At 51.7% G+C, this 27,200-nt stretch overlaps 1 protein-coding gene across 4 annotated transcripts in view; it reads left to right on the top strand.

Moving 5' to 3' along the window:
- MED27 (mediator complex subunit 27) overlaps positions 1-27,200 on the top strand; it is a 247,206-nt gene that overhangs the window by 186,702 nt on the left and 33,304 nt on the right. For 3 of the 4 annotated variants that reach the window (XM_010810432.4, NM_001040546.2, XM_005213279.5), the window contains 2 exon segments: positions 559-666; positions 12,071-12,112. In XM_010810432.4, coding sequence (XP_010808734.1) covers positions 559-666; positions 12,071-12,112 — 150 coding nt within the window. 4 annotated transcript variants of the gene reach the window in all.

Below are 27,200 nucleotides of genomic sequence, written 5' to 3'. Positions count from 1 at the left end.
ACTCAACTACTTCTCATGTACCTTCAGAACCGCCCCACTTTTCCACCAGCTGTTAAAAATAGACAGTTCGACCAGGGGGTATGTGGTGTCTGTATTGTACTCCCTGCATATTCCGTGAGTGTACGAAGGGTCATTCCATCGTGTGAAATAAATGTGCTCACTAACTCCTGCAAGGCCTCCGTCGTAGGGTCACCTTTCAAGAAAGTAATCTTAAGACAGAAAAAAATAAAAGGGAAATTTGCTTTATCCAGCAAACAGACATTTAGAACTTATCCTGAGAGTTTATAAGTCAAAATTATAAGTAAATTCAGGGTTAGATGAGCTGGGACCTGCACCACCTTAAATGCCTTAGGAGGCTGGCACAAGGGTGACTGCCATGCCTGCCGTCCTCCACGCGTCCACTGGTGCATCTCTTGGAAGCAGACAGAGGTGGCTTTCTGCTCGTTGTGTTGCCAGCATGTGTGGTTCGCGTGTGCACAGAGGAGTGTTCAGGTTGCCAGCGTGTGTGGTTCGCGTGTTCATGGTGAGCACTCAGGTTTGCCCCCTTTCTTTTGCCAGGTGACCTTGGGAAAGGTGTTGAAAGTGATCGTCGTCATGCGGAGCCTGTTCATCGATCGAACGATAGTGAAGGGGTATAATGAAAACGTCTACACAGAAGATGGCAAGGTAAGCATGCTGGCGTCTTTTGTTTTCTCCGTTATTTTCTGTATCCCAGAACAAATGTAGTCGAGTCCCAGATGAATGACATTAAACACTGGCAATCATAGCTGAAATGATCAACAAGCGTAGATTTATCAGTGTGAAGCCGAGTGCTTTACAAAAAAACATTTCTCTCCCCTTGCATTTTTCATCAAGCTTCTGCTTTTTTCCTTTAAGCCTGAAACCCTTAGTTGAATTTCTAATTTATCACCTTGGACCCCAGTTGCCTCATTAAATGTGTCTTCTGAGGAAATGGATTTCTTTCTTTTCTTTCCTTTTTTTCCCCCCTCTGCCTAGTCATGCAGCACATCAATAGCCTAGGGTTCAGCATTTTGCTTTTCCGAGAACCATGAGGAAAATTCAAGTGAGTCTGACACACAGCCTGCCGACCGGCCTTTCCTCAGAACTACGGGGCACCCCAGAAGCTGCTTGTCCATAGTGGTGCGTGCTGAATACTGCTGTTGAAAAAAGAGGAGTCATTTCCATGGCTGAGCTGCTTCACGGGACGCCCACCCGTGTGAAGCCCTGATTCCTCTGGACTGCACACTCTCCGTATGGAGATCGAGCACGAGAGGATGCTAATAGAAGCCGACAGGCTGCATTCGTGTTTGCTTCCAGAGCGTGATGAGCGTTCTGCCAGAGAAACCACCCAGGTGTGCCCTGGTCACTTCTGGCACTGAGCCTCCGTCTTCCCCTCTCCCTGGAGCTTTCCCTTCTTTTCATGAATCCCATTAAAATGTAAAAGTTTGTTAGTACCAGCACTTAGCACCCAACGGCCATGTTATAATGAGGATAGGACGCTCTCCAAAAACAGGTGACGAAGGTAGCTTAGCACATACCTGTGCATTATGTAAGAGGTGTGACCCATACAGTAACGAGGTCTGTATTTTGATCAAGGAACCCAGCATTTTCGAATTTCCACATTCCGCTCCAGTGTTGTCACCGTGGGCAGCTATTCTCACTCCCAGGGCTCTGCCAGGTTCTTGTGAATCTCCCCATGGAGAGGAAAGCATGCCTCAAGGGAAGCTTTCCCCTTTCTTTTTGGAAAGACCAAAATGCCTCTGGAGCAAGGGCGGAGAATAAAGTAGGTAATCGGGGGAAGCATGACCCATGGAATGTGACTCATCAACTCTGATGGTGAGTCTAAGCAAGAAATCCCAAACTCCTTCGCAACAGTAGAGACAAGACTGGGTCAGGGGAGACTCTGGCCCAGAGCCCGAGTCAGTGGTCATTTTTGTGGCTTCTGTTCGTGATTTACAGCTTCATAGTCACCCCTGGTGTGAGTCTCAGCCTGTGCTCTCCGAGGACTTACAAATATGTAAAAGCTGTGTACTAGAAGAGAAACTGAATTCAGGACACAAGTGAAGCATACTCTGAACTTAGAGTACAAGGAGTAGTTCAGTTCAGATCAGTCTCTCAGTCATGTCCGACTCTGCGACCCCATGAATGGCAGCATGCCAGGCCTCCCTGTCCATCACCAACTCCCGGAGCTTGCTCAAACTCAAGTCCATCGAGTTGGTGATGCCATCCAGCCATCTCATCCTCTGTCGTCCCCTTCTCCTCTTGTCCCCAATCCCTCCCAGCATCAGAGTCTTTTCCAATGAGTCAACTCTTCGCATGAGGTGGCCAAAGTACTGGAGTTTCAGCTTCAGCATCATTCCCTCCAAAGAAATCCCAGGGCTGATCTCCTTCAGAATGGACTGGTTGGATCTCCTTGCAGTCCAAGGGACTCTCAAGAGTCTTCTCCAACACCACAATTCAAAAGCATCAATTCTTTAGCGCTCAGCCTTCTTCACAGTCCAACTCTCACATCCATACATGACCACAGGAAAAACCATAGCCTTGACTAGACGAACCTTTGTTGGCAAAGGAATATCTCTGCTTTTGAGTATGCTATCTAGGTTGGTCATAACTTTCCTTCCAAGGAGTAAGCGTCTTTTAATTTCATGGCTGCAATCACCATCTGCAGTGATTTTGGAGCCCCCAAAAATAAAGTCTGACACTGTTTCCACTGTTTCCCCATCTATTTCCCATGAAGATGGGACTGGATGCCATGATCTTCATTTTCTGAATGTTGAGCTTTAAGCCAACTTTTTCACTCTCCACTTTCACTTTCATCAAGAGGCTTTTTAGTTCCTCTTCACTTTCTGCCATAAGGGTGGTGTCATCTGCATATCTGAGGTTATTGATATTTCTCCCGGCAATCTTGATTCCAGCTTGTGTTTCTTCTAGTCCAGTGTTGCTCATGATGTACTCTGCATATAAGTTAAATAAGCAGGGTGACGATATACAGCCTTGACGTACTCCTTTTCCTATTTGGAACCAGTCTGTTGTTCCATGTCCAGTTCTAACTGTTGCTTCCTGACCTGGATACAGATTTCTCAAGAAGCAGGTCAGGTGGTCTGGTATGCCCATCTTTTTCAGAATTTTCCACAGTTTATTGTGTGATCCACACAGTCAAAGGCTTTGGCATAGTCAATAACGCAGAAGTAGATGTTTTTCTGGAACTCTCTTGCTTTTTCGATGATCCAGCGGATGTTGGCAATTTGATCTCTGGTTCCTCTGCCTTTTCTAAAACCAGGTTGAACATCAGAAAGTTCATGGTTCATGTATTGCTGAAGCCTGGCTTGGAGAATTTTGAGCATTACTTTACTAAGAGTTGACTCATTGGAAAAAATTCTGATGCTGGGAGGGATTAGGGGCAGGAGGAGAAGGGGACGACAGAGGATGAGATGGCTGGATGGTATCACTGACTCGATGGACGTGAGTCTGGGTGAACTCCTGGAGTTGGTGATGGACAGGGAGGCCTGGCATGCTGCGATTCATGGGGTCGCAAAGAGTAGGACACGACTGAGCGACTGAACTGAACTGAATTGAGATGAGTGCAATTGTGCGGTAGTTTGAGCATTCTTTGGCATTGCCTTTCTTTGGGATTGGAATGAAAACTGACCTTTTCCAGTCCTGTGGCCACTGCTGAGTTTTCCAAATGTGCTGGCATATTGAGTGGAGCACTTTCACAGCATCATCTTTCAGGATTTGAAATAGCACAAGGAGTAGAGGTTTTGCCTACTCTGCAGCACCCACATCAGTCTTAACATGATATTTATTTAACTGCCCCATACTGAAAGTGTCCAAAATCTTGCGAAGGCTTTGCCACCTAGTTGATACTCAGTAAGTGGTAACTAGTATTATTTTTATTCTGCACTTAAATCCGGTGGTTAGAGAATGATCTCACGTGTATATGTTCTAGAATTTCTTTCTGATTCCTCCTCCTCAGCTGTTTGAGGTAGTCCTTTCCTCCCCTCCACCCGCTTGCCTCCCAGACTCCCCAGGGGCTCCCTCCCGGCTGCACTCCTGCCTCTCAGCCACCCTCGTGTCCTGGTGGTTTCCCGTGTCCCCTCATGGAGATACCTGCTGATGTGTGTCAGAGTCAGACCTCCTCCCCAGCTGGACCTCAGGTGCAACCTGTCCAAAATCAGCCTCAACACCCCTGGGCCGGTCCCCACCCAGGGTGACTGTGCCAGCCAACTGCTCAGGCCTGCCTCCTCCATTCAGAGTCTGTTGGCAGGCTCTAGCGAGTCTCTCTCTATCCCTGCAGCCGGGCGCCTCCCGTCCATCTCCACTTGTCCTCAGTTCTCGTTTCTCCACCAAGTTGCAGCCTCGGCCTCCTCACTTCCTGTGTCTAGTCCTGCTTCCCTCCCGCATCTGTCCTTCACTTGGCCTCCAGAGCCGTCTTCCTGAAATACACAGTCAAGGGGGTGATTTCTTGCTTTTTGCCATCTCCCCATTGCCCAGAGCAGAAAAGTGGCATGTAAGTAGACATTGGGCACAAAGCAGTCCATGATTGAAAGAGTTTGGGAAACTCGGGGTTAGAGAAAGTTCAGTGGGACTCTCTACTGTAGAAATTCTTAGAGATTGGAGTTTGCCCATGTGCCTTGTGAATCTCCCAAGACGGGTGTGTAGTATACAATCTCTTCCTGACCAATTTGACCATCCGTTTTTTTTCTTCCCTTATTCTCGGAGTGTATGGTGACATTGGCGTTTGGCAAAACACTCTTCTGAAATCTCTGGCTTGTAGAATAAAATCCAGACCCCTTAGCAAGACACAGAACTGCCTAGTGACCTGGCGCCTGCCCCCTGTCCTGACCTCATCTGCCGTCATTCTCTGCAGGTGTTTTGTCTTACCTTCCGGCCTTTTGTGCTCCTTGTGGCTCTCAGAATGTTGCAGGTTCTTCCACACGCTTAACACCTGCTCTGCGCCCTTGACCTGGGATGTTTGCACCTCCTGCTCAGCTGACATACTTACTCTTCCTTTTGCACTGACCAAATGCCATCTCTCTTCTCGTCCTGTCCCCCTTCCCCTGCAGGCCTCTTCTGTGTGCACGGGCTCCAGAGATAGCAGGCCTGGGTTTCCCTCAACTTATAGCACACATTATCATCATTCTTACCTCTGTAGTGTTTTGAACAGTCATTTTCTGGTACTGGAACTAGTACATCCTAGTTGTTTGTTGACACGTCTGCCTCGTAATTAATAAAAATACTGGCGTACTCCATGTTTGTTCTCGCAGGCCTTGTACAAAGCAGACTGAACCTCCAGTGGTCACAGAATCCTAGGGACCACTGTTAGACTCATGTTTCTGATAAGGAACCTGAGACCCAGAGTGGGAAAGTGGCTGCCCCCACTCACACACGGAGCCAGTTCTCAAACCTCCCTCTGCCAGCAGCTCCTCAAGGGCCCAGGCTCTGTCCTGAGTGTCTTTCCCTCCTGTGGATATACAGCAGGGCCTGGAACACCGTAGAGTAATAATGTGTGGGAGGGGATAATGAAAAAGCCCCCTGGGGATGTGAAAATGCTTTAGTTGGGATGGAAAAGTGGAGAGTCAGAAATTAGAGACAGGAAACAGGGAAATTAGAGATGGGTATTAGACAAAGCAGCGGGGACTGACATCATCACTTCAGTCCAGTGGCTCAGTCGGGTCCGACTCTTTGCAACCCCATGAACCACAGCACGCCAGGCCTCCCTGTCCATCGCCAACTCCCGGAGTTTACCCAAACTCACGTCCATTGAGTCGGTGATGTGATCCAGCCATCTCATCCTCTGTCATCCCCTTCTCCTCACGCCCCCAGTCTTTCCCCGCATCAGGGTCTCTCGTCATAAGTAAAGAACAAAGGAGGCACACACACGTGCACACGGGTCATGGTTTCCGGATGAGAGATGAGCGTGGGTCTCTGTTCCCCAGAAGGAAGGTGCATGTGTGCCCGGGAGCCTGAATTCTCCTGAGTCATTTCACAGAGGGGACCCGGGAGGCCCCCTGCTCCCTGCTACAATGGCATACTTTGGCCCCAGTGATCTGCAGGGACCCTGAAAGTCAAAAGAGCAGGGCTGAGAGGATGGAGTCCCCTTGTTATTTTAAAGGCACATCTACCACATTTGGCAGAGAAGCGCTCACACGACTGCTCTGCCCAGAAACTACACCTAGCCAATTTGATCAGCGCCCCCTCCCCTTTTTTTTCAGAGTACTTTACAAATGGTAAAAAGAAAGTCATGCAGACATTATTAGTGTTCTGTTTTCAGAAGTGATCCTGGTATATGTGAACTTCAGTATTTATATACACTTGCATCAGTGTCATCTGTGTGTTGAACCGTCTGGCGCATCCCAGATGAAACGTGGCATTCGGAAGGACATTGGCGCTCGAGGTGTGGTCCGTGAGAGCCAGTCTCTGCCTGCACTTGTGCTGTTCCAGAGGCACAGCCCTGCATTTGCTGAGCTGGTGCCTGAGCGCTTGCCTGGGGCGGGCCGCTGCCCGGACCCAGCGGCTGTGGCTTCGAAAGCCTTGCCTCAGCTTCCAAGGGTCTGAATTCCTCCTGCCTGCAGTTGTATCTTCCAAATCCAAGGCAGCCAGCGTCTAAAAGGTTTACTTAGCTGCTCTGGCACAACAGCAGCCCTGAGCCACCCCCAATTCCCAGCTCTGGCAGGTCCCCCCACCCCATTACAGTCCCACCAAGCCTAGCTGTCACTCTGCACTAACAACCACCACCTCTACCCCGATCATCCTCTTTACCTGGACGCATATTTTTGATGCCAAGGACCAGTAGATTAATTCCTCTAATAAAATATAAAAGTGCTGCTAAGACTTGCTGCCCCGCTCTGCGCTGTCATCAGGGAGGAGCCCAGAGCCCTGACTCAGCATGCCAAGAGTCCGCTTGAGGTTGACTACCTGGCCGTTGTTACGGCTTCACACAGTCAGACCTAGCCGGAAAAAAATGCAAGTGTCTCCATTGAATTTATCTTATTAGGGGATTTAGGTTATGTTAATGCTATAGCTTCATTAATTACTCCATATCAATAATAAAAAAAAAAAAAAGCAGCTTTTAGCCTCCTAGCGCAAGAGAGGAGAAGAAATGGTAGTATCAAAGGGAACCTTCAAAGACAGCCAGAGCTGTCTCCAGGGTAATTTCTGATCCCCGCATTCTTCCCACTTCAAAGTTGGATGTGTGTGTGTGTTTGGGTCGAGGAGGCTGGGGGAAGCTTGAATCTGATTTCTCTAATAAGTGTTGGCATCAGCCCCGTTTGATATTAGATGCAGGGAACATTTTGATTTGTTATAGCCTTTGAAATTGTTCAGACGACCTTCAGAAAAATGGCCTCTTGTTACTTTGGGGGAAGGGTGAAAGCTGGGGAAGGGGAATCCGGTTTAATTCGTATGCCGAGGATGCCCTGAAATGGTGCTCTCAGCAGTTTTTTTAGTAACGAATGTATGTCCTGATTGAAAGTGAAAAGTTGAAGAAGAACAGACCTGTAAAACTCCTTCACTTTTCTATTCTCTGGGGGAGAGTGGGCAAACTTAAGCGGATGACCCAGTAGAAGTTTGTGGCTTGACTTGGATGGCCGTGGAGGAGTCCATCACCGTTGCAGGTTTATAGCTCCCTGCCTCTCCTGACCCATCACCTGTTGACCTTGCAGGATGAAGCTACTAGGAAATGAGAGCTCTAGAAGTTGACGTCTCTGTAAGGCTTACAAGTTTTATTTGAAAGTGTCAGTGTAAGATCATTTATAGTTCATTGTAGTATTTTTTTTTGAAATGAAGAACTGATAACTTTCTGATGAGCTGCCGTCATTTTCACTTGCCACTAAAGGGATTTTAGTGCCAGTGGTGTCACATGACCTGGCCTGGAGGGTTTGTCATCTTGAACTTTGCAGGAATGCCCCCTGCCCTTTGAACTGACAGCTTGGGGAACACCATGTGAGTCCCCTTCCATCTGGATTATAGCTGCAGGGCTCTTTTACTCCTGGGTTAAGAGCTGAGGCCTCTTTTTTGTTAACTGTTAGTTTTGTATCGGGGTACAGCCAAGTACCAAGATTGTGGTAGTCTCAGGTGAACAGGGAAGGGGCTCAGCCATATATACACGTGTATCCATTCTCCCCCAAACTCCCCTCCCATCCAGGCTGCTGTATGACATTGAGCAGAGTTCCCTGTGCTATGCAGGAGGTCCTTGTTGGTTGTCCATTTTAAATAGATGTGTACATCTATTTAAATAGAGGAGCAGCCCGTCAGACTCCAGGGACCAGAGTGAGTATCTTACAGGTGGGAAGGGGGCCTCTCCTCAGGTAAAATGGAGGAGCACCTCTATTTAAATAGAGGTGTACTTGTCCATCCACGCTCCCTGATTGTCCCGTCCCCCCATCCTTCCCCCAGCAACCGTAAGTTGGTTCACTAAGAATCACTGACCCGATTTTGAATTCTCTACCACATATTAACTGTGTGATGTCAGACAAGTCCCTTAACTTCTCTGAGCTTCAGTTTCCTCAGCTGTGAATTGGGAATAATTTTATCATCACCATGCAACTGCTGAGAGACTTTAGAAAGATAGCACAGGTCAGTGTAGGCTAAGCACATAGTCATCAGCAAATGGCATCCATCCTCCCTGGTGGGGCCAGAGATGCCGATGCTGGTGGCCACCATCATGGTCAGCATTCGCTGGCCTGCTGATCTGGGGGTGTTCGGTTTTTTCTCTTCGGTGAGTAAAATTGACTGTGACTGCTGTCACCGTTTCTTCCTGTGCCTCAAGAGGACCTTTGATGTCTGACGTGAAACCTGAGAGCAGGTGTGTCTGTGCTGAAGCAGTTGGTCGTTGAGGGGTGCGTTCCCATTTTACCTGAGGGGAGGCCCCCTTCCCACCTGTAAGATACTCACTCTGATCCTTGGAGTCTGACGGGCTGCTCCTAAGATGGCAGGTTCAGCCCCAATTACCAGAAAGTTGACTTTTCCATTTTAAGATCTGTCTAAGTCCTGCCCAGAATACTGAGGGGATGCTCTCATTTGTTTTTCTTGACACTATAGTTCAGAATCATTTCTCATTCATGGGGCTGAAAGTTTTGTAGCTTCCAGAATCCTCATTTTTGAGTATCACAGCCAACAAAGAATCGGTAGCCATGCCCTCCTCTGCGACAAATAAGCTGAAGCTAATAAATATTCACTTGGCTCTGTCCCGGCTCCCTGAAATGAGTTTCTGAAATCTTCCCGGCCCTGAGGAGAGGCAGGGCACTGACTCCAGAACACTTGGTTAAACGGCTTTCTTCGGCATAAGTCTAGCAGAAAATCAAGGACAAACTGGCTGCTGTGCCTTCCCAGCAAAGCGGGAAGCCATTGTCATCGGATTCCTCTCTCAGCCCCGCGCACCTGGGAGATCATTGTATTGCCTAATGTCCTTCTATCCCAGATGGTCAGAACCAGTCCCTGGGGTCCTGAATAATATGTTTAAACTGCCTTCCAAAGAGCAGTGTGCTCACTTGGAATGAGCAAGTATGTTTTGAGAAGTCAGTTTAGCTAGAGGGTCCACCTCTTAATTAAACCTGTGCATACTTCTCTCTGGATAATTTTTCTATTTAAAACATTTTGCAGGTTCTGAAGGGTTGGGTTTTTCTTTTTTTTAATATGTATATAATTTTCTCTTTTAAATGAAGACTAACTTCTCAGTCTCTGTGCGGATTTTTCCTCTTTTCTCTTTCCGTGGCCCTGTGTTTGTGTCTGCCTGTGTATGATGGGAACGGCAGGAAGGATCAGCAGCAGAGAACTTCAGCAGCAGCAGCAGCTGTGGGCTGAAAATGGAAAGAGCTAGATTCGTTCCAAGTTCAGGCACTGATGTGACTTTTCCCAAAATTTAGATTTAGAATCTTTGGCACCTCCCTGTCATCTTGGCACTAAGACTAAAAGATACAAAAAGTCGTTCTCATTCCTTTCACAATGTCTGAATAGTCTTTAAATGTAATGTTTGTGAAGCTCTAGGCTAAACCGCGACACTAAGATCATGATATGAACCTGACTTATCCTCCCAGATATGACCGGCTGCCCAGCAATTTTCTTCAACAGAACTGCTAATGTAGGAAATTAATAATTTTGTATGTGTATTTGGAGATTTCCTTCAGAGTTATCTGGGGGTAACATGTCACTTTTCTCCCTTCAAGTTGCTAACCTATCCAATTAAAACTCTAATGTCTGAAGAGATTTAAAATTCTTACTCTATCCATTAGCTTAAAGTGAGGGGCAGTGACTAAAAACTGACACCCTCTTTCTGGAGAGCAGTTCAGCCAGGGTAGAAGGAGAGCGGTCAGGTGGGGGCTTCTGTGGAAATGCAGGAAGGGGGTGGTTCCGCAGTGGGTGTGGCGGGAAGCAGACCGATTGAAATCAGTGTTCAGTCACAGCTCTTCCTTCATTGTTCCTGGACTTGGATCTGCTAAACTTACCCTCTCCAGCAGGAACCTGCCAAGGGCTGGAGAGGGTGGGGGGCTCCTCTGTACCACCCAGGTTCTTCTACTTAAGACCAGGAAGAACCAGAAGAACTGCACGCGTGCCTGTTCCCAGCCCAGCCTTTCCCTCCTGAGGACGGTTTTCAGAAAACCCTCAGCCTGTCCCACATGAGGTGCAGCACTTCCGGTCTTCCTGGAGCAGTCTTCCCAGCTGCTAGCTCCTGATCCTCCTAGGCGCTCCAGAGTCAACACACAACACACAGGCTGAAGTAGCCGTGTCTCAGCTTCCCGCCGTGACCACTGGCCAACCTCAAAGGCGAATTTCAAGAGGCACACTGACCAGGCGTTTCAGTTTGCTCCACTCTTGAACCCATATATTAAAGCTGACTTCTGAGCACCCATGGGACCTCCTGACGGCCCCTCTTTTAATCTGCAGGTTCCTCACTGTACTGGGGGTGGGGGTAATTCTAGTTTTCCATACTCCCTTTTGTTCTAACCTCTTGAAACAGTGAGAAGGCATTGATTTAATTTCTCTTACAACCTGTCAAACCAGAGTGGCTTGGTTAGACTGAGCCACGGAGCATCCCATGCAAGACCAACTGTGGCCCGAGGACTGGACTCTGAACTCTGCCCACATTCCATCTCAGACCGCTGTTTCCCTGACCAAGGGTTTCTGACATAGGGCTTCATCACAGTGAACCTGTGGAGCCCTGTGAAAACAAGTGGACAAATCAATATATTCTCTGGCCCACTCCAGACCTCCTAATTCAGACATTCCAGGGAAGGGACCAAGAAATCTGTAGATTAAAAAACAAACAATTTCCTCAGGGCCTCTGATGTCAGGCATGTTTGAGCACCACCAAGCGAGCCCATCCATAAGAAGCTCCTCCAGATTACTGTCGGCAGTCAAATGGCTCCAAACGCAGTCTCACCATCTAGGAAGAAAGGTTGCTGATGGGACCAACTCCCCAGGCTCATCCTGGGGATGGTAGGGGAGGGCACGTGGAAGGCCCAGGGCGTGCCTGGCAGGGGGCAGGTGTTCAACAGCAGGGGTCTGCTTTCCTCCGCACGTGCCTGGGACATGGCCCTATCCTGTGCCAGGATGGTGTAAACAGAATAAATAAAAGCGTCAGTCAGTTTTAAGTGTGATGGAAATATTTAATTTTTGAAAGGATAAAGAGAAGCAAGACAACAGGTATGGGAATGATATTTTAAAACAGAGTAACTGGGCAATGCCTCTTGAACAAGTGACGTTTGAGCCAAAGGAAGTATACGAGGAGCTGTGCGAGGGTTTGTGGGGGAAGCAGTCCAGGCGCTGCAGGTGCAGAGGTCCTGGGGCAGGGCTGACCGAGGCGGTCGAGTGATGCAGGAGCACCGAGGAGGAGTCAGTGTTAGAACAGTGGGCACGGAGCCGTGGGTGTGGCAGGTGCCTCACGCTGACTGCTTTATGTCTCTTCAGTTCATCTCCTTAAATCACCACAGCTGATAAAGAAGAAATCCAGCATGTGTTTTTCTTACAATCATAGGGTTTTTCCAAGCTTAGTAACAGTAGTTACAGTATCATTTCTTAGAGTCCACAGTTCTAAAATTGATGCTGATATTTTCTCTCTTCCCCCCCACAGCTTGATATATGGTCCAAATCCAACTATCAAGTGTTCCAAAAGGTGAGTTTTCCTTTTTGCTTCTTCCTTAAGAGGCTTTTAGGGAAATGCGATGACTTCCAGGTGGAAATATTGGTCTTAAATCAGAGACCTTTTAAAAAGTGAAAAAGCCAGACACAGAAGCCTGCTCAGTGTAGGATTCCATTTATGTGACGTTCTAGAAAAGACAACATCAGTGACAGAAATCAGAGCAGTGATTGCCAGGGCTTGGGAGTGAGGGCAGGAGATGGTCCCCGGAGGGCTGTCGAACAACATGTTTGGGTGATGGAAATATTCTTTGTCATAATTATGGGATCACGCAACTGTATGTTTCAAAACTCACAGACTAAATGCCTACAAAGGGCAAATTTTGCTATGTATAGATTATACGTTTAAAGAAAAAGGGCTCTTGAGTTCCCCCAAGATTAACCCACGGCTTTGTTTGTTCGTTTAGTATTCACTTCTTTTTGGCTATGCTGGGTCTTTGTTGCCGCGTGTAGACTGTCTCTAGTAGCGGGGAGCAGGGCTACTCTAGCTGTGAGCACAGGCTTCTCGCTGCGCTGGCTTCTCTCGCTGTGGGGCACTGGGCTCCAGGGCCTGCGGTCTTAGTGGCTGTGGTCCTTAGCTGCCCCCCTAGCGTGTGGGATCTTCCCGGACCAGGGATTGAACCTTTGTTTCCTGCCTTGAAGGTGGGTTCTTAACCCCTGGACCACCAGGGAAGTCCCACCGCAGTTTTTAAATTCAGTTTCCCACAGCCCTGTAATCCACACATGTGCCTTAAGGACGGGAAGGAGGCAGGCTGGCCCCCTCACCCTGCTCCACCCCACTCTGTACTACAGTGACATCTTTTCAGGTGTCGGGCTTCCTGAAGGAGAAATACTATCTGGGAGATGTCAGAAAAAAAGGAATGTGACCAGAGAAAATCCATTTCCCAGCTCCCAGTGGTGGAAGGGTCCCTTCGCTGGACCAGCTCAGAACCTGGGGCTTCTGAGGGCTCCTCCCACAGCACTCAGGCCAGCTCCCCGGCAGGGCATCGGCCTCCTCCTCCTGTGCCCCCGTCCTGTCTGCTCCCATCCAGCAGTGCAAATGATAGGGGAGGCTGTCAGCTTGCTTGTTGCTGCCTCGTTCAACAGCAGTTGTTTATTTACCCCTTTGCCATGTGCAGGTTCTGGGCTCAGTGCTACAGGGGAAATAAGACAGACAGGGAGAGAGGGTCAGGGACCCCAAGCTGTTACCTGGGGCCGTGGTCGAGGACAGGAGGGCCTCCTTCACATCAGAGTGGTCGCAGGAGTCCTTGATGCAGCACGAGTTAAACTGAGACAGGAGGCAGGGGAAGAAGCCAGCCATATGGAAAGCCACGGAAAGAGGGTCCCAGGCTATGAAACTACAGCCCCGAGCCCCGTGTGGACGGGGGACTTGGCGTAGCCCTGCACACCACGGGGGCCCGGGAGATAGCAGACAGATGGAGGGCAGGTGGGAGAGTGGGGATTTTTGGCCTGGCCAGCAGGCGCCCCTCAGTCCTGGTGCAGAACTTGAATTTTATTCTCAATTCAGTGAGGAACCACTGGAGGGATTGGTGTGGAGGAAGGACACGATTTTCAGGGCTGGGCCCGAATTACCCCACTTGAGTAATAGCTGTGTCCGGGGTGTGCCGGTAGCTCAGCATAGGATAGTGGTGGTGGTTTTTTCAATTGAGGCGAAATTCATATAACATAAAGCTAACCATTTCTAATCATTTTAAAGTCAGCAGTTTCATAGCTTTTAGTACTTTCACAGCATTGTACAACCATCACCTCTATCGCATTCCAGAACATTGTTCTCATCCAAAGGGAAACCTTGTTCCCATTAAGGCGTGGGCCCTGGGCTTCATGGGCTTCCCTGGTGGCTCAGACGGTAAAGCGTCTGCCTGCAGTGCAGGAGATCCAGGTTCAATCCCTGGGTCAGGAAGATCCCCCGTAGAAGGAAATGGCAACCCCCTCTAGTACTCTTGCCTGGAAAATTCCATGGACTGAGGAGCCTGGTAGGCTACAGTCCATGGGGTCACAAAGAGTCAGCACAACTGAGCGACTTCACTTTCTTTCTGGGCTTCATATCAAAGAAGCATGATGGACCAGCCTCTGATGGTGACTAACGTGCCTCAGTTCGTAGTGCTCCCTGGACCCCTCTCCAGTGAAAGGGGGAAGCCAGGGACAGGTGTCCAGGGCTGGGGAGGGTCTGAGGCTCACTCCCTTGTCTAGGGAGTGTGTGCAGGCAGGAAAATGTCCTGGTCTTATCACGGCTGCGGGCACTGTGCTGCCCCGGACTGGATCCAGAGCCAGGAAGGACTTATTAATGGAGAAACTGATGAAATCCAAATAAAGTCTGGGCTCGACTCAGTAATAAGTTAGCGACATTGGTTTCTTCGTTGTGATGAACTTACCTGATGATGACAGATGCCAACAGCGGGGAAACTGGGTGTGCGGTCTGTGGGAACTGTGTGTGCCGTCTCTGCAGTGTCTCTGTAGACCTGAAATTGGTCTGAAGTTTAAAATTCATCTTAAAAAGAAAAATCATAGTGTTTACTCTTCTAACACATCTTTACCCAACTGAGGTACCCAGACACAGAAAGGAAAAAACAGCCTCCCTCCCTGGGTCCAGCCCCTAAAGCGAAGACGTCCATAGTCACACGGGGCTAGCGTGGGCGACACCGTGTTAATCCAGGCACTCTTATCTAAGTGACCAGACCAACTGTACCTGTTCAGCTCACATAGAGCCTCGGCCTTAACTGCTAACTCTGTCCATGCCAACGGCTCTTGTCGTTTCTCCCCCAGCAGCTGGTTGAAAAGCATTCTGAGGTGAAAGAACACTGCTCATTATCTGTATCTTGTTTCCCTTTCACAGTGAGGAACACTAAAATGTTTTGGGTTTGTTTGTTTGTTTAACCTGGTTTATCTTCGTGGCTTCTGGGCTTGCAGGTGGTTACTTTCTGGCTCCAGGGAAGGCAGGCGATGACTTCAGCCCCTCCGCCGCCGCCCCCCACTTCCCAGCATCACAGAACCACAATCTGGGATTTTAACTATGGTCCAATTTCCATTCAGATACCCTTCATGAGGGAGGGCCTTGCCTAGGCTTGCCTTGGCAAATACATTTTTTAACGTTCTGTGTGGTATTAAGTATTTTTGAATGCAAGCGGAAAGTTTATTAGGAAGTTGTAAAATGTGTGAAACACAGATTTGGTGAAGCACAGATTTAGAGAGACAGTGCTATATTTGTATTCTACTGCCCCTAAAAATAACCTGCCAAGCGCTCTTTATATGTCTTTAAAACTACAAACACGGTGCGGCAGGGTTTAAAATTTGATATTAGCTAGTTGGGGAGACTCCAGAGCACCCACCACTTTCCTCCTTGTAGTTTATATAACCTGTTCAAAGCAGCAGAAGTGGAAGAATTTGTAGAGATGGGAATTTTATTTCGGCCAGTGAATGGCTTGGTGCCTGTTTGTGCATCCCTCCCCTCACCTGTATTTTAACTAAATGGACTTGACCTCTGAGACTGACCTGCACTAGATTCAGTTCAGTTCAGTCCAGTTGCTCAGTCGTGTCCGACTCTCTGCGACCCCATGAATCGCAGCACGCCAGGCCTCCCTGTCCATCACCAACTCCTGGAGTTCACTCAAACTCATGTCCATCGAGTTGGTGATGCCATCCAGCCATCTCATCCTCTGTCGTCCCCTTCTCCTCCTGCCCCCAGTCCCTCCCAGCATCAGAGTCTTTTCCAATGAGTCAACTCTTCCCATGAGGTGGCCAAAGTACTGGAGTTTCAGCTTTAGCATTATTCCCTCCAAAGAACACCCAGGGCTGATCTCCTTCAGAATGGACTGGTTGGATCTCCTTGCAGTCCAAGGGACTCTCAGGAGTCTTCTCCAGCACCGCAGTTCAAAAGCATCAATTCTTTGGCGCTCAGCTTTCTTCACAGTCCAACTCTCACATCCGTACATGACTATTGGAAAAACCATAGCCTTGACTAGACGCACTAGATTAAAGAGTGACAGTTTGGAGGCAGGAGAGTGTGCTTTCTGATGAGAATGAAAGGCAGGTGATGGTTAAGGTCCTTTTTCTCTTTTCAGGGGCAGGTAATAGTTACTGGATTACAGAATCCACTCCCTTCCCTCCAGAAACATTGTCTGTCTGTTGTCAAATGAAGAGATGTATTGGAAAATGACGTAGCACAAAATTGAGTTGAATCCTTTATCAGTAAAGTTTTCCAGCTCATCATAGTCGCGTGGCAGGGCGTTGGGATCTTGTTCTCTTGGGGAACACTGGTAAAGAGGATGAGGAGTGTGTAATGTGGAGTCACCACGGGGCAGGGGAGTGACCGCACTGGGCTTGCTTCATTGTGTTCGTCTCAGGCCGTGTTGGAGATCGGAGGGCAGCCCTCTCTATTCCACAGCCTGACCACCCACTGAAAGCAAGGCTGGGGCCATATGTTCCCTGCAGATTCTGAAGGCCGGGTCCAATTGACGGGATGATGTTTAACATTTCAAACTCAACATGCCAAAGGAAGAGATGAGGTGGCAGCATTTCCCAACTCTGCTTTTTAGTATCAGCTTTTTCTTAGAATTCTATTTTCTTCCTGTCCACCCACTTAAAGTCTAGGTGTCCTGATTGATGTTGCTTGTAGCGTTTCCCAGAAAGACACTGCTGGGGATCGCAGTGGTGAGCATTCCCTTCTGCCCGTCATCCGCCTGCTGACACCCACCCAGCAGCCCCACCAGGGTAGAGTCACTTGAGTGCCCTGATCCAGGAAGATCGACCTGGAACAGAAGTCAAAGTGACTGAGAAAGTGCGAGGTCAGGGAGGATCCTTGGTCACCAGCGAGAAGGCATTTCTCGGGCAGAAATGTGTCCTAACCGTGTAGGTAGATGGCAGAGCTGCGCCCGGCGCTGAGGTGGGGACACTGGCTGCCAGCATGACTGTCTTGGCGTCGCTTGGGGAGTGCTCTCTCTGCATTGCCCTGGGTTGAGCCCCAGCGCTCCCTTTCCTCGGCGCTCACTGTGTGGTTGCAGTTGCTGTGGAGTGTCTGTGTTTTCTTGCCCACAAGCAGCAGCGGTGGCCACTGCAGAAAGAGGCCCGACGGGAAGGCGGGAAGCCGTCCCAGGTCTTTCCGTGCGAAGTGACACAGCTGGAGGCGGGAGGGGGCACTGACTCACAGAGCCATGCCAAGCTCACACTCGCCTTTTTATTTCTGGAAACTCATGCCTGTCAAATTCTCCTCGGTCTGATCCTGGCTCCCCAGGTTAAAGACGAGCACGCAAGGTGCCACAGCAAACCCGGCTCCCAGAAGCTAGTGTGACCTGCCTTTTGTCTGCTACAGGGCCTGTCGGTGAGCCCTTTCCCTCGTCCTCATTAGCCCCCTTCCCCAGTGGTGGGGCGCGGTGGAGGGCCAGGGACAGCTGGCCGTGGGTCCGCGGCTGCCAACAGGCCCCCGTCATTTACCGTGGTGCCCTGGAGGCGCTTTGCGCTTGGTCCTGGGGCGAAGGAGCTTTTTATAGCCGGCAAGTCTCCAGCAGAGCAGATTCAGAGAATGGAACTTGGAAATAGGGGGGACCGTCTGAAAGGGCAGAATCACAAAGAGCCAGGAAAGGTTTCAAGCATGTTCGGATTTTTCTGACATTTAAACTCTGCAGGGGCACTCACTGTTTTGATCTTTTAACCTCCTCTCTTCAAAACAGTGGGCATTTTCATCCAGTAACTTGGGAAGAACGGGAGCAACTCTATAGCTACTTACCGAGTTAAATCCTGGCAAGGAGGCCAGAGAGAGAGGGAGGGCTCTCAGCCCCAGGCAGGCCGGAGGGGACAGAGAGGTGATGTCGGAGGGTCCGCCACCTGCGTCCCAGCTCTTTCGCTCAGGGGCAGGCAGGGCACAAAAATCCCAGCCCCAGGTGTCCAGGGCTGCCCCGCTCCGCATTCTAGGGGCAGCAGAGGTAAGAGGAGCCTTTCAGCCCCGTGCTGAGCTTGGCGTGGATGGGCGGGCTGGCTGCCGCTGCTCTGTTCCTGGGTTCACCCGCTCATTCGTCTGTTAACTCCCTCAGTCAGGCTTCAGTCCCTACACTGGCCTCTGTCAGGGAGGCTTCATCAAGGGGAAGCTTTATCAAGTGGCTCCCCAGAGCTTGTCAACAGATGAGATTATGTCCCAGAAAAGTCAGTTCTCTGAAATTTCTGAGACATTGAGCCCCTCGCATAAATCTAGGGCCTATCCAGATTGTTGTTCGTTGGCTAAATCACATCCAGCTGTTTAGCCACCCCATGGACTGTAACCCGCCAGGCTCCTCCATCCATGGGATTTCCCAGGCAATAATACTGGAGTGGGTTGCCATTTCCTTCTCCAGCCTCCCCAAATAGTCTGTGACAAACCTAACTTGTCACCAACTCCGAGCCCAGGAAGGGGGGCTGTCCCAACATGGGGTGTTCCCAGAGGACAGGACTCTCCTCTTGCTCAGGGCTGTGCATGTCTGTACCTGCTGTAACATCGAACGTCCCCAGAGGGACTCAGTAAATACTCATTCAGTTCTTTTCAGTCTCATGCCTTAGAATATCTAAATACCTTCCCACCAGCTCATTTCCATTTTCTTTCAGAAGCCTCTCTTCAGACAGCTCAGAGAAGGCCCTGGAAGGGCTGTGGAAATCCTGCCAGGTCTCTGTCCTTGCTCTTGTCGGGTGTCCTGCTCAGATGAGGCCGTCAGCAGAGGCCCTGCACCTAGAGGGGACACCCCCCAATCCAAAGAGGGGTCTCACATTGTAGGAAGGGCCTCTGTTTTGTCCCCTTTACTCTTAAACGCTGTCTAACCTTTTCCGAAAGGAGACACACGCAGTGGAGCCGATACGGTGTCATCGTCGTCCTGTTTCCATGCCTTCTGTCCTGCCTCCCACGTGTGTCTTCGTAGCCCCAATTGGAAAAGCCAAGGGAGCACCTTTGACTAGTGAGGGGCTGAGGGGCAGCTTCATGAAGGAAGAGAGATTCCCGCTGGTGGTCTCCATGAGCATGGTAGGGGGATGCTGCAGAAGCCAAGCCTTGGGCTGTCGACAAGCTTCAGGACAGGAGAGGTGATGGACAATTCCAGGGTCATCCCAGAGGGCAGTCCTTGCCTGAGCAGAGAGCCAAACTGCATTGACCTCACTGGGTCAGCAGAAAGGAGGGAGGAGGGGATGTCATTAAGTGTCAGCCCAGGGCCCTGGGAGCTGAGAACCGGAGCGGGCGGGAGGAGGGGCATTCTGCTCACCCTGAGCCTTGATCACCACATTGTCTGTTAAATATTCACAAGCTTCTAAAGCAGGATAGGGTTGATGGCGTACTTTCCCACCTTACTACCTCTGCAAGGCTCCCTGCACCTCCGCAGAGGGTGGTCGTGACCAAGAGCCTCCCATGGACCCAGGCTTGCAGTTACTGTGAAGCAGGAGAGCCCGCCCACCGGCGGGAAGTGGTTTGCGGTCTCTACCATTAGAGGAGTTGCAGAGGACCTGCTCTTGTCTCGTAGCTTCCTTCTTCCTGAGGGCTTGCCCGAGACACGTGTGCCCTGGGTCAGAGCCTAGCAGCTGCTTCTGGGAAGCCCGGCCTCCTGCCCTTGCCTAGGCCCCTTCCCACACTCCCAGTGGCTTCCCGGCAGCGTGCCTGTCCGCCCCCCACCACGCCACCGTGAGGCTCAGCCTCACCGGTCACGTTCCCCACCGTGACCAGTCCAGAGAGAGGCGGTCCGGCCAGGCTGGCCACTACTCCCTGTGTGGCCGCCCTTGCCTCAGCCCCCTCATCTGTGAAACAAAGGGCATAAGGGTACCTGCCTCACAGGATTGGCACCCCAGATTATAGACCCCCACCCCTACCCCAGCAGTACCCTTTGGGCAGCCCTGACACACTGATGTAGAATCCTGGTCCTGGGACCTGAAACGGTGCCCTGGTGTCCTAAGAGGGCTGGTGGCCCCTCTGGCCATCCACTGAGATGGGAGTGTTCCCCACCCAGCAGGGCTGCTGAGAGGCTCCCAGCGCCACGGCAGCAGAGCCGCCTCTCAGGCTCTGCAGCGTCTGCTCTTTCTCCTGCGGTTGCCTCAGTTTCGAGGGGCAAGTAGGTGGTATTGTCTGTATTTCTTGGGAGCCCAGATGTCTTTGGATGTGTTTCTCTAACTGCCAGGCTGTTCCCCGCAGAAAATAACATCACACCAAGTGGGTACAGAGCAATTCAGGTGTCCTCGGGCTTGGGCTCTGCTGGCAGCCAGCAGCAGAACCTGGCATTTTACCATCTGGAAAGCACTGAACTTTTTTCGTTCGGCTAAATGAAGAGTCTTAATTCCTTAATCCTGGGAAACGTGAAGGACCTTTTGTGAGCGCCTCCTCTTGGCCCCGCACAAGGCCGTTGTGGTGGTGGTGTAGTCGCTGTCTTGTCTGACTCTGTGCACCCACGTGGGCCATACAGGCTCCTCTGTCCATGGAATTTCCCAGGGGAGAATGCTGGAGTGGGGTGCCATTGCCTTCTGCAAGGGACCTTCCCAACCCAGGGGTCAAACCCACATCTTCCTGCATTGCAGGCAGATTCTTGACCCCTGAGCCACCCAGGGAAGCTGCACAAAGCTGGTCAGGACTCTGGAGAGTTCTCTCAAGGCTGCCATAGAGTTTCTCTGTTCACCCAGGTGTTCCTCCCCAAGGTACCCCATGACCTCAGCTTTTTCCACCCCTGAACACCCCCCTTTTACTCTGCTCCCCTAACCCCATCGGCCAAAAATCAATCCATAGCTTCTTGCCTACTCCATCTCTCCTTCTCTTGGGGTCCTGCCAGGTGTTTGGAGCCAGTGCAGAGTATCGCCTGGGGCAAGGCAGGGACTTCTGGTCACAGTTGGGCAAGCACAGAACCGCAATGTCCACAGGGTGCTGCTGGGGGTGCAGGAGAGCCCAGGGTGGGAGGGGAGTCCCCTGGCCTGAGTCTCCAGGGCAGAGAAGTTAGCCAGGGCCCAGGCATTCCAGGCTCAAGCCTGGAAAGCAGAGTCAGGGAAGCCAGTCTGGAAGGAGGGGTTACTAAGGCAGCGGTGTCACTGGGGTGTGATGTGGGGCTGAGGGGAGACAGGGACCTGGTCATTGAGGACCACATACGTGTGCTCCCATGTCGGGAAGGCTCCTGCAGGCAGCTGCCGAGTGTCCTGGGGGAGACACATCTGCCTCCGGAGGGTTTGCAGCCAGTCTGTGCTCGAGAGTCCTGGGCATTGACGGGCTTTGCTTTGGGGCATCGGTGGCATCTTGGCTGAGACTTCCAAGAGGGTCAGATTGGAAACCCCTCACACCAGACAAAAACTTCTTTATGGAGCCCCAGTCTACGTGCCTCAGGCCATGTTCTATAGTTTACAAACAAGACCTCATCCTTCTCAGACAGAGCTTGAACTCAAAGCCACGAGGAGGGGTTTTGCACAGGATGGAGCAGTGTCTGCCTTTGCTCCCCAGTCCCTGCCCAGCCAACCACGTCCCTGTCGGCCCCGAGCAGCGTTGCCAGCAGACAGTTAGTTATAAGGCCTCATGAAGATGGCTCCTTCATCAGCACTGAAGGGAGTATTGATCTTGTCTAAGTAAATCCCCAGTCCCCTTGGACCTCGATGCCTCCTCCTCAGGCCTCTGGGCGTGTGAACCCATGGCACACAAATCCAGGGTACGGATTACAGACTCGAGCTGAGTGATGAAAATGAAACCCCATGCTTCCAGCCTCCCAGACTTCATCCCAGCGTTGGAAGCCAGTCTCTGCACTGCTCAGCATCGCCCCCAGCCCCCAGCACTTTTCAGGACTGGCTTCATAGCTCTCAGTTTTGAAATAGTGATGGTTCCTCTTTTTATGGAATGAGTACTTCTGGGACTGTGTTCAGTATTCTTCATGGAACCAGTGCTCATCCTTGGGGCAGCATTGCTGCCTCTTTAAACATTTAACTCACTAGGTTCACGTCTTTGACTCCCAGACCCACAGAGAATTTTCCCATTCCGTGAGATTCCCAGTGTCCCTCTCATTAAGGGCGGGTCTCTCTCCACCCGGTGCAGAGACCCAGACTTAGCTTGCAAGTGTGTCCCGCAGATGAAAGTTCCTTTTTATTGCTTTGAGTCGCAGAAGCAGCATGTGTACAACGAAGTAACAAATGTTTGGCTTTGCTGCCTGTTGGTCTGTGCTCCAGTCTCTTTGAAACCCACGGAGATGGGAAGAGGTTCCCAAGAACAGCGCTGTGCTGATGGTCTCCCTTGTTCTGAGCTCTTGGTAACCGGCCCAGAATTTGAGGACCCCATGAGGGTGACATCCCATCAGGACAGCAGGTGGAGGCAGGCAGGAACCCGGTGCTCCTGCCGCCTGCTGGGACCAGCTTGTCTTTTCTAAAAGAACAAAGGGCTTTCATGTCTCTCTGGTTGGCCTGAGGGCGGAGCACGACACTAGTGTGCCCTGAGGGCGTTCAGTCAGGCCCTGCAGCAGTGCCCCCTGAAAGCAAGACCTCGAGGCGCCCAGTGATCCCAGCCTCCTTTACTGAAAGCCAGTGTGGGGAGTGATGTGGCCAAGGTCACCCAGATAATTAGTGAGGAACCCAGGCCGGAGCCCCGGGCTCCCGACAGCTCCAGATCATCTTCCCCCCACCCCCTGACTGCCATTTGTTCGCGGTCATGCGGGCATCGAGACGCTCCCCTTCACAGCGGGTGCGAGCCGGCATTGCTGGCAGAGAGCCAGAGCTGGGTCTCTACCAGACTGTCTTTTAAATAAGCAACTTCTGAACACTCGGGCACTTAACTTCTCCTCTTACTCTTGCGGGATGGACTTTTCCGAGGCAGAGGCCGCAGCTCCCCTGGCTCAGCAGGGGAGGCCTTGGGCGTCTCGGGCTGCGTGCGGGCAGATGCTGTGCTCTCGGTGCCATCAGTCCGCAGCCTGAGGAAGGGCTCTGCGGCGCTGGGGGCCGCTGCCCAGGGGTGGGGAGTGGTGCCCGGCTGCCACCTCCAGAGTCTGGCGCGTCACCTCTGCTGTAGCGCCAGCTGTCCCCTCTGGCCTGGAAGCCCGCACAGAGTCAGGACGATCCTGCAACCTGAGTGGACTCAGGAATCCCGAGGATACTTCCTGGGCCACCACGAAATACAGCACATTCTTTTTACAGGAGGAAACTGCTGGGGGACGGTATTCTGTTAGGAGGGCCTGGTGCCCTCCCCGCATCTCTCTGGCCCTGTCTGTGCGTCACCGCTCTGTCCTTTGTTCTCCCCTACGGACATCTCCCCTTTGGGCTGCCCTTGTGGCTCAGCTGCTAAAAAATCCGCCCACGATGCGGGAGACCTGGGTTCAGTCCCTGGGTTGGGAAGATCCCCTGGAGAAGGGAAAGGCTGCCCACTCTTGTGTTCTGGCCTGGAGAATTCCATGGACCATATACTTCACAGGGTCGCAAAGAGTCTTTCACTTCCCCTTTCACAGACAAAGAACAGAGCCTATCTGGCCATCATCAAACCCAGGCCCTGAGGGGCTGGCCTTCAGCAGAAAGTAGTCTAGCAGGACTTGAACCCGCTCTCTGCCCCTCCCCACCCCCCCGGAGGAGGGCACAAGTTGGGGGAAGCGTGGGCTCTGAGTGCCAAAACCATCCCTGCAGCACCACACCCCCCCCACCCCCAGACTGTGCTTTGCGTTTTCCCTGCTGCGCACGGTGCACGCCCTACGTGACACTGCCGGCTTCATCTGCCCTGTCTCCCCCTTCATTCTGCAAGGCCGGGAGACTCATTCCCTCCTGAGCTCTGGAGGGTCCTGAGTGGCATTGTTCCTGGTGGGTGCTGGCTCTGGGTAGGTGGTTGAGCGGGACGGGCAGAAGCTTCCGGTTGGGGAGGCGGATGGCAGCCGCGCCAGTGGGGAGAGCTGAGGTGGCATGAACAGGCTTGGGACTGAGTCCCGCCTCCATCTGAGAGTCTTGGGCTCCATTCCCAGTGGGGAGGAGATGGCCTCCGCGGCCTCCTGTCTGTGTCCCCCTCCACCGCAGGCTCTGCTCAGGAGCCGCTTGGCTTGGGCATGTCACCTCCCTGTGGCTTCGCTGCCTTATTGGAGTGGAAATCATCTCCCGTTCGTAGCCTCCTCCCAGGGTTGTGGGGAAGGGGAGGGTGACTCCACTGGGTGGGTGTGGGCTGTGGGTCAGGCCCTTTTCATTCACTGTCCCTGTATTGACACATTTAACCCTTGTCCACAGCCACCTAGCTTGTAAGTGACAGGCACAATCCAAGCGGGTGCCGTCTGTCCCCGCAGCCTGGACTCCTCACCGGGCGCGTGTGTACAGCAGCCCTTGCTCAGAGCTGGTGCTCAGTAGCCGTCGCTGCGGAGCCCTGCCCTGGCTGCAGGTGGTTCCACGTAGGGCTCAGCTGAAGCAGCTCGTGACCTCCCCAGGACCCTGTCGATGTCAGCTCTTTGCGCACAATATGGCTGGGGAGCTTCGGGAGGCTTGTTGTGACTGGCGTCTCCTCCAGCATGTTGACTGGCAGCTGTTCCAAGGTCTCTTGAAAGACTCCTCTCTCACCTTCTGAGCTGAGTTCCCTGTCGGTTTGGGTGCAGGAAGACCTCTTCTGCCTCTCTCAGCCTGGGACGGGGGGTGGTTTGTAAGCTTGATCGGTGGAAGAGAAAACTGGGAGTCAGTTTCACAGAGCAGAGTGGGTGTGTTGGCAACAATAGAGACATCACCCTCCTCTAAGTGAGTAATCACGTGCAGTCCAGCCCGACCGGGGCTCGGGGTGGGGTGCACACCCCAAAAGGAGCCAGAGCATCTGCGGTTTCTCTTGGCCTTGAGGATAGATGGGACATCTCTTGACGGAGTCCCCGGTGTCTGCACACTCCTCGAGCAGGAGTGTGCAGACACTGTCTTTCTGTGGCGTCCTCTTCCCGCCCGTACGGTCACCCCTGCCCCCCCACCCAGTCCTCCTTCCCGCTTCCCCTATCTCCTTGGCTTATTGTTACTTTCATGTCTTCTCCTCCCTCCCTCTCCTTGGGTTCGCCACCCGCTTTGATCTCTTCTGCGCTGTCTTCAAACCCGCACTCACTGGTGGGATGAATGGCCTCTCTCCCGCGGGAGCATTAGTGCCCTTCTGCGGCCTCCGCTGCCGGCCGGGGTGGCTTTCATCTCCCAGCGGAATCTCATTAGCTCGACATCACAATGGGACCGAGCCTCGGTCGGGCTGGCCCAGAGTCCGTTTAAATTAGTTAATAGCCATCTTTGTTGTTGTTACCCCGGGCTTGTTTTTTTCCCCCACATCTTGGATGCTGAGCAAAAAAAAAAAATTTTGTTGTTAAAAAGTGTAGAGCAACACAAGTACTGAAGGTGGAATGTTCTGACACAAGGGAAGATCGCCGCGGGTGAATTTCTCCAGTATCTGACGACGGCGTGGTGCCCACCGCTTTGGAGCTCAGCCCCAGGAACGTGAAAACCAGGGGAAGAAATTTGGGAGGTGGCAGGGACGGAAAACATAGCGAACCGGTTAGCTTTGCTTCCCTCTGCTAAAATATTTCTGTAATTGGAGATGGGAAGTTGAAGAAATTCAACGATCGTGTCAGCGCTAGAAAAAGCTGCCACCATTTGGCAGTGAAGAGAATATACGGGGCCTTTTGGAAAAGAGGCTGAATTTGGCCAGGTTGCTGACCCAGTAATGGGAAAACGGAATCGGTGCCCTGCCTGGAGCCAGGTGCCAAAACGGAGCTTTGGTGTGTGACCCCAGCCGTTTGTGGAAAAGGACGTTTTCTGGTTAGTGCGCTTTGTTCTGCTCTCGAGAAGCCTTTTGCCCGGCAGCCACATTTCCAGACCTGACCTGCACCTGGCAGTGGGACTCTGGCTTTCTGGACCCTTCGCTGGGCCGGGGGATGGTGGGCAGATGACGCTGGGGCTCGGGACAGGAGCTTCTGTCCACAGACGCAGAGCTGGCCAGGGCGTCTCAGGAGGGAAGGCTGTATAGGCTCGGGTCTCGTGGGCTCCAGGCCCACACACCCCTTGCCCCTCCCCAGCTGTGTGGCCTCCAAGTTTTCATTTCTTCATCTATAAAATGGACCTGGGGGACTTTCCCGGGTGGTTCAGTGGCTTTGACTCTGCGTTTCCAATGCAGGGAGCCCAGGTTTCATCCCCAGTCAGGAAACTAGATCCCATATGCTGCAACTAAGACCCAGCACAGCAGAGGTAGAGAATCTGCCTGCAAAGCAGGAGACCCAGGTTCTGTCCCTGGGTTGGGAAGATCCCCTGGGGAAGGGCATGGCAACGCACTCCAGTAGTCTTGCCTGGAGAATCCCATGGACAGGGGAGCCTGGCGGGCTACAGTCCATGGGGTCCCAGAGCTGGACATGACTGAGGGACTAAAACACACAAAACGAACCTCGGAGACCACCCGCCTCAGTGCGTTCGAGGAGTGAGTGAGTGGGCACATGCCTCACACGCTCTCATCAATGTGGCTGTCCTCAATTCACAAAATCAGCCCACGGTCCTGAAAGAGCGCCTTTCCAAAATAAGGAAAACCCTGCCAGCCCACTACCATTACCCCGCTCCCTCTTTCCACTGCAGCATCATGAAACATGGGTAGTGTGCTATTTTTGATTCATGAAAAAGACAAGTGATCCTTCGAGTTTGTGGTCCTTGGTTTCCCTCATGCCCCAGAAGGAAATGCCTTTTTCTTCTACTGCCAAGAATACTCTGCCTCCTGAGCGGCCTGGCTCCTCAGCTGCAGCAGGGGCAGGCCTGGGGGGCTGCTGGAAATGCCCAGTCTTGGCCCCACCCCACACCTGCCTATAATAATTGGTCAGTAGTCATGCATGGATGTGAGAGTTGGACTATAAAGAAAGCTGAACGCTGAAGAATTGATGCTTTTGAACTGTGGTGTTGGAGAAGACTCTTGAGAGCCCCTTGGACTGCAAGGAGATCCAACCAGTTCATCGTAAAGGAAATCTGTCCTGAATATTCATTGGAAGGACTGATGCTGAAGCTGAAACTCCAATACTTTGGCCACCTGATGTGAAGAGCTGACTCATTTGAAAAGACCCTGATGCTGGAAAAGATTGAAAGTGGGAGGAGAAGGGGATGACAGGATGAGATGGTTGGATGGCATCACCAACTCATTGGACATGAGTTTGAGTAAGCTG

This window comes from Bos taurus, chromosome 11 (assembly GCF_002263795.3).
Source record: "Bos taurus isolate L1 Dominette 01449 registration number 42190680 breed Hereford chromosome 11, ARS-UCD2.0, whole genome shotgun sequence".
NCBI classification, from domain to species: Eukaryota; Metazoa; Chordata; class Mammalia; order Artiodactyla; family Bovidae; genus Bos; species Bos taurus.
This window is presented reverse-complemented; position numbering and strand designations above follow the sequence as displayed.